The 6,103-nt window shown below is 39.7% G+C and overlaps 1 protein-coding gene across 1 annotated transcript in view; it reads right to left on the bottom strand.

Moving 5' to 3' along the window:
- cita (citron rho-interacting serine/threonine kinase a) overlaps positions 1 to 6,103 on the bottom strand; it is a 35,573-nt gene continuing 29,470 nt past the window's right edge. Inside the window, exons 44-50 of the mRNA XM_079342272.1 lie at positions 5,954 to 6,062; positions 5,611 to 5,739; positions 5,365 to 5,445; positions 4,825 to 4,903; positions 4,361 to 4,543; positions 2,424 to 2,811; positions 1 to 2,014 (exon numbers count right to left, since the gene is read on the bottom strand). Of these exons, the coding sequence (XP_079198398.1) occupies positions 1,991 to 2,014; positions 2,424 to 2,811; positions 4,361 to 4,543; positions 4,825 to 4,903; positions 5,365 to 5,445; positions 5,611 to 5,739; positions 5,954 to 6,062 (993 nt within the window). The 3' untranslated portion in view covers positions 1 to 1,990. The remainder of the gene's footprint in view (positions 2,015 to 2,423; positions 2,812 to 4,360; positions 4,544 to 4,824; positions 4,904 to 5,364; positions 5,446 to 5,610; positions 5,740 to 5,953; positions 6,063 to 6,103) is intronic.

Genomic DNA, 6,103 nt, shown 5'->3' with positions numbered 1-6,103 from the left:
TGAAAGACAATGGTTATAATATTTAATATTCTGTGACAAAATCTCTACAGGGAACGCTAATAAAACATTTGTTAGCAGACATCAATATCATATCCAGCGTTACAGCATTATGATTCTGGATCATGTCAACAGAAAAGCAAGTGAAACAGAATACAAAAATAAAATTAAAGATGAGAAATCCTTTTGTATAGAATCTTATATAGACCAGTGGGAAACGTGTGCAATCTGTAGCACTGAGTGCTTTTAATCGATTCATGAAACAGCTCCATCTTCTTGGCTTTAATACATTCAGGAAGATATATTCACGTCTCAAATTAACCCTCGTTGGCAAAGAAATCGATGGCCCTCTATTGAGCATACAACTGTTAAGAGACACGCTCAGCATGTCATCAGAGAGAAAAAAAACATGACTTAAAAACGACCAAAATGTTATATTTCTGTTGATCAGATGATGCTGTACATTAATATCATCCACTATTTCAGTTGTTGGCATGATGACAGTGAAAGTAAAGATATATTTGGACTGATTTAAGCGCCTTTTAAGGTTGGACTGGCTGCTGAACATGCCAAGAATGCCTCGGTAAAAGAACGAGTAACTATATTCATATGAAGTTGCTGTGCAAATTGGTAAGAGTCAAAGGAAGGAGATGTTATTCACGTGCTTCGCTGTTAGATGGTGGACTAAAAATAGAACCCGGATGAGGCTGAAGCAGAAGACAACACTCCATTTCATTTCAGATATACATATCCATGCCGTTTACGAATCAGGAATAAAAACAAAGATTATTTTCATCTTCACCTTGCACAATGTTGGGCTATATACAATATAAGGGACAAAGTACAAAAAGAAATGCTCAATTACTACGTGTAACTTTCAAACATGATCTTTTTTTTCTCCTGTCATGTAGTTCAGCACTGAGGTTTGGCCTTTGACAGATGGAAGTGCATACACGGGTTGGATCCAGATACAATCAATCACTTGATAAAGAATGTTTGAACATGTTAAAAGAATATTTATCCGACATTCAAGAGGACACATAATCCGTTTTTTTTTTCTTTAACAAAAATAGACATGGCTTATCCAGCCTTGAAATTCCTTCTCAATATATATAAAATTATGTCTTGTCTATTTACAGTCAGATAACGTTCTGAAGGGTTAGAAAGTCCTGCTGAGGATTGTGGGTAGTGCAGCTTTTTTTTGTAATTTTTTTTTTTTAGTGTCAACCTATCCCAGGGCAGACAATCATCGGGTGTGTGGTTCAACAGGGCAGACAGGGCTCATGTACTTTAATGTCATTTAAAACTATTTGTGCTCCAGCCAGTTCAGGTCTCAATAACTAACCTCAGACTGAGATATCAGTGGAGAATGATTGTAATCAGCTGGTAATGATTGTGTGTTGACATATCGGTGCATGGCTGGAGCCAGAAATGCTTTTAGATGTACAGAACGCTTCTGCCCGGAACTGTAGCTATTGTGTACAGAGCATGAAACAAGGCTGGATGTGTTATGACTATTTTGAGTGAACCTCTCTTCACTTGTGACTCACTTTGTAAATATTTAGGCATCAACTTTTAAGATAAGGTTGCTACGGCTGTGCTTCTCTATCATAGTCACTACTGAGTCATCTTAAACCTAGAAAAACCCACTGAGGACAGTCTCCAGTTGAGACCTCCTAGCACATATTCTGCTTAAGGACGAAGTCAAATGTAATCCCTTCTACATCCTTAAATACATGGCATAAACTCTGCTCAGAAAGTTTTTTAAATATGGCATTTTGTTGACCTTTATTGACTCGGATTGGTTCATTGAGAGAAATAACCTGACTCTACTGACGTCAATTTATTTCTCTCTTTGCTGTGACTGCTACAGTGTTTTTTTCCTCTGTGGGTTTGTCAGACAAAACGGATGTGTGGCAGTGTTTCATCATGAGTAGGTGGCCTTCTCACGGGTTTCTCTGCTCCGTCTTTTCCCTTTGCTGGAATGCATCTCTCAAACAGATGATTGATCCCAAACCTAGAGGATTAAGTAAAAAAAGGATGAGATTTAACCAAAAAAATAAAAACATCAACCAGCAGCTTGATTGTCAGAATAATGAAATATGTTTACTAAAAATCAGAACACAGAATAAAGACAGCAGGACTCTGAGTCTAAAGGCATTTTAAGAGTCTTAGCTAGTTTCTTAGCTTAGTTTAAGCACGTGTACACAGTGAAAATGCTAACGTTCTGATTGAAGTAGGAAATAAACAGACCAGCTGAGTTTATACTGTAAGCATGTTTACATTTACTAATTAGTAAAAGTAATCAACCAGTTGTTCTGTCTAGGACAAAATGTTGGACTGTCTGACTTACAGACAGAAAATTATTTGGGACAATAATTGTAATTCTGTAGAGTAGTTCAAAGTAAACAAAGGCGATGACTGACCTTGTTGACAGGGTTTATGGGCGTGCGACCAGAGCCAGTATGAAGCCTTTGGCGCTCTTCGTATCGTCCGGGAGATCTCTCCCTGTGAACCTCCATCATTCGTCCAGGGGAGCGGTCCATGCGAGGGTCTGCCATGGCCCTTCCCGGGGATCGCTCTAACCGGGGGTCAGCCATGGCCCTTCCTGGAGAGCCAACTATCCGACTCTCCAGCATCCTGCCTGGAGACTTCTCTCTCTCCAGTGGACGGCTAGGGGACTTGTCCTGTCGAAACTCTGTGCGGGCCTCTCTGTAACGGTGAGGTGTGCCCGGGTCTCCGTGAACCACGGGATTGGCTGCCAGCCTTTTAGAGATGTGCTCATTGTAGGAGGGAGGACCACGCTTGTTAGGGCTGTAAGAGGGGAACCGAGGCATAAAGACGGGCAGGGAGCAATGGTCAATAAAGAAGGGATTTTTTTTTATAAAACTGGATCATGGGCTTTGCTTGGCACTGCCAGGTCAGTCAACAGATGTCTTAAGAATTTAGGACTACAATTACGGTTGTTTGTTAATCTAAGGATTTAGTAATCCATATTTAGAAGATGTTTACCCATCAACTGGATTTATTTTTTCTAAGTGAGAAAAGGTTCAGCAGCTGTAGATACCGAAGTCAGTGAGCATCATAAATAAAGACATCATTCTCACAACATAAAAGCAGAAAGTGAGTCTTTATTTAACAGTTTCCTCTCTACATTTGACGAGACGTTTTTTAAAAAGTTCAGGAATTAGATTCTGAAAAACATATTTCAGGATTTGCTACAGATAAAAAAAGAACTCTTCCTCCTGTAAAGAGCAAAATTAAGGTGTCACCGTCTGGATCAAACATAAAGACCGAAATATTCACCTATGGATGTTGACCTGTGCCCAGCAGTGCCTGCTAATCCCAACAATCCTTCAACAACACCAGTGAACATGAGAAAGGAGTAGAAGTGTGTTTGACATGCTGCAGCTTCACAGAAAAAAAAACAAAAAAACCCCTGCATATATGTAGGATTCATCAGTGAAGTGAGATACGAGGCAGAATCTTTCAATCAGTGGCTGCGATCCTTCATTTAGTTCTATTCAGCTTCCCTCTCTTATTAGTAGTACATAACAGACTGCTTTGCTTCAGGGTCATGCATCATCATACTGGGGTTGATTTGTACTGTAAGCATTATCACTTTATTATTTGGTCCTTTATGGATATGGACCTGGATGGATATATTAATATGGATATTATAAAAAATGGGAATCTATGTTTTCATAAATAATGACTGAGAATGGATATGTGGTTTGTTTGTGTTTCGGTGCACTTTGAAACCTTTAAATGGTGAAATATGAAGCGTTTCTTGTCTTCTAACTATTCAAAGGCAGTTTAACACCGCAGGTCTCATTCACACACTGATGGCACAGAGGATGCTATGTTTAGTGTTTGTCAGTATTAACTCATTCATTTCATACACATTTACTCGTTGCAGACGCTTCAGCGGGAGAAATTTGTGGATCCTATGTCTTGACCAAGGACACTTCAACATGTGACTGTAGGAGCTGGGGGTCAAACCCCCGACCCTCCCCCACTGAGAGAGGACCAACTTTGCTACAAATCCACAGCTTTCACAGTAAATAAAATACATATCCTTTGTACTGGCGCTTTCCCTGCAACGAAGTTCCTAACGGATAAATAAAGTTTATTTGATTTGATTGATTGATTTAGATGAAAGCCGTTGAATGTGAGTTCAAATCAAACAGAGATATGAAGAAATGTGGAACAGTTAAAGGTGTGTGTGCCTTAATAAGAAAGTGAAAGTGTAAAGCTTGTGGCAAATAAAGATGTGTAACTATTCAACACCCGAAACAGACGTTTTTGTTCGGAGTAATTCTGTAAATAAAGAAATGAGGATAGTCGTTGTGCTTGTTCTCACCTGCGTCCAGAGCTGCTCCGCTGCAGGTCTCCTGCACCCTCTTGACTCTGGACCAGATTGCCCTTACAGCAGATGACCCTCAGTTTGTTTTGGTAGGAGGAAGCCAGGTAGATGGCCCCGGAGGAGATGGCTGGGCCAAGGTAGCGGGGATTGGGAATATCCAGGTGTGCGTATGAGTGGGGTCTATGCAGGTAGAGATTAGACAGCAGTGATTGAAATAGATGATGCTTGTAATGGCTACATTATGTTTTTGTTATCCGTTTTATTACACCTTGTAGTAATGCGCTTTGGTGCAGCTGAGGCGGTTATAAATGCGCTAAACAAATAAACTCGGCTAATATAAAATGATACAGTAATGTAAAGGTGTACACAAAATGATGATGATGTTTTATGAGAAAACAATTTATTATCATAAAAGCTAACAGGCGCATTGCGTCTGACAAATGAGCAGAAGGAGAGCTTACCCCAGAGCAGCATGTCCCAGAATTTCAATAACATCCAGGGAGTTAAAATAGGTCACAAATAGGTATGGTTCTCTATAGGCTGAAATAAAGAAAAAAAAACATGCAAATATCAGTAATCGTATTTTTACCAATCCAAGAGAAAAGGCAGGGTTTTTTCTCCAGATACACTTTTTAAGATTTTGGTTGAAATTATCTTTAAGTCCTGAAGTTTTTTAAACTAATCACACCTTCCTGTTTCCCTGCTCGTTCGCTACCCCATGCATACATGAGCCCACACTCGCACGAGCTGAGGTCCGCTTCTGGACCAACAGCGCTTGTGCATGTAAGTGAGGAGCGTGGCTTTTGAGGGAGCAAAGATGGAGAAGGAGCACTGAGGGGAAGGCTAATAATAATAATAATAATAATACATTTTATTTGTAAAGCTTTACATTCGTGAATCTCAAAAGTGCTACAGAGTTTAAGGCTATCTTCAAAGTCATGCTAGTTTTTGAAAATGACCAACCCTGGCTTTAAGTAATGAAAGAAAAGATTCACACTTACCAAACGAAAGAGGCAGGCGGCTCCATTTGATGTCATCGCTTCTACTCCTGCGGCCATATGCGTCCACAAACACACCAAACTCTGCAAAAGAAAAAAAGAAGAGAGATTGAGAACTCTATTCACCAATAGAATAAGTGTACATTTTCCTTTTAGATATTCATGTGTTAAAAAGACTGAAGATATAAACAAGGTACTGCACATTTGTGCACACACATGGAGACAAAAAATAAATAAATCGGCGTTTACCATGAAAACAAAGCAGGTATTCATCTTTCTGTGGAGCCGTGGTGACCTGGATGATGGAGATGGGGAAGCTGTGGGAGGACGCGGCAAAGACTGCTGAAGCCAGCGTCACATCGTTTTTATCAAGGAACTCTGTGGACAGAAACCAAACCATGCATCAGTGAACTCCTTGAAGTGTGAACATTGAAAACTCACAGGCACAGAAAACAGGCAGACTTTTAAGAACACCATCTGGATGAGAGTATTTATGACTTTTAAAAAAAAATAAAAAAAATAAAGTTATATAAATACGAGATTTGTTTGCTCAATTTGTTTGATCAATACATGACAGTCTTGGTAGACCAACCTTCCAGCACATACTGCTTCATCTCAATCTCATAGAACTTGTTGGTGCCAATAATAATACTGTATCCAGTGAAGTGGATACAGCTGCAGGGCTCCGATGTCTCGATCTCCTGCAAACAAAAACATGCAAAATGTCTCCCTGTAGAAACAA

This window comes from Symphodus melops, assembly GCF_947650265.1.
Source record: "Symphodus melops genome assembly, chromosome: 4".
Taxonomy (NCBI): Eukaryota; Metazoa; Chordata; class Actinopteri; order Labriformes; family Labridae; genus Symphodus; species Symphodus melops.
This window is presented reverse-complemented; position numbering and strand designations above follow the sequence as displayed.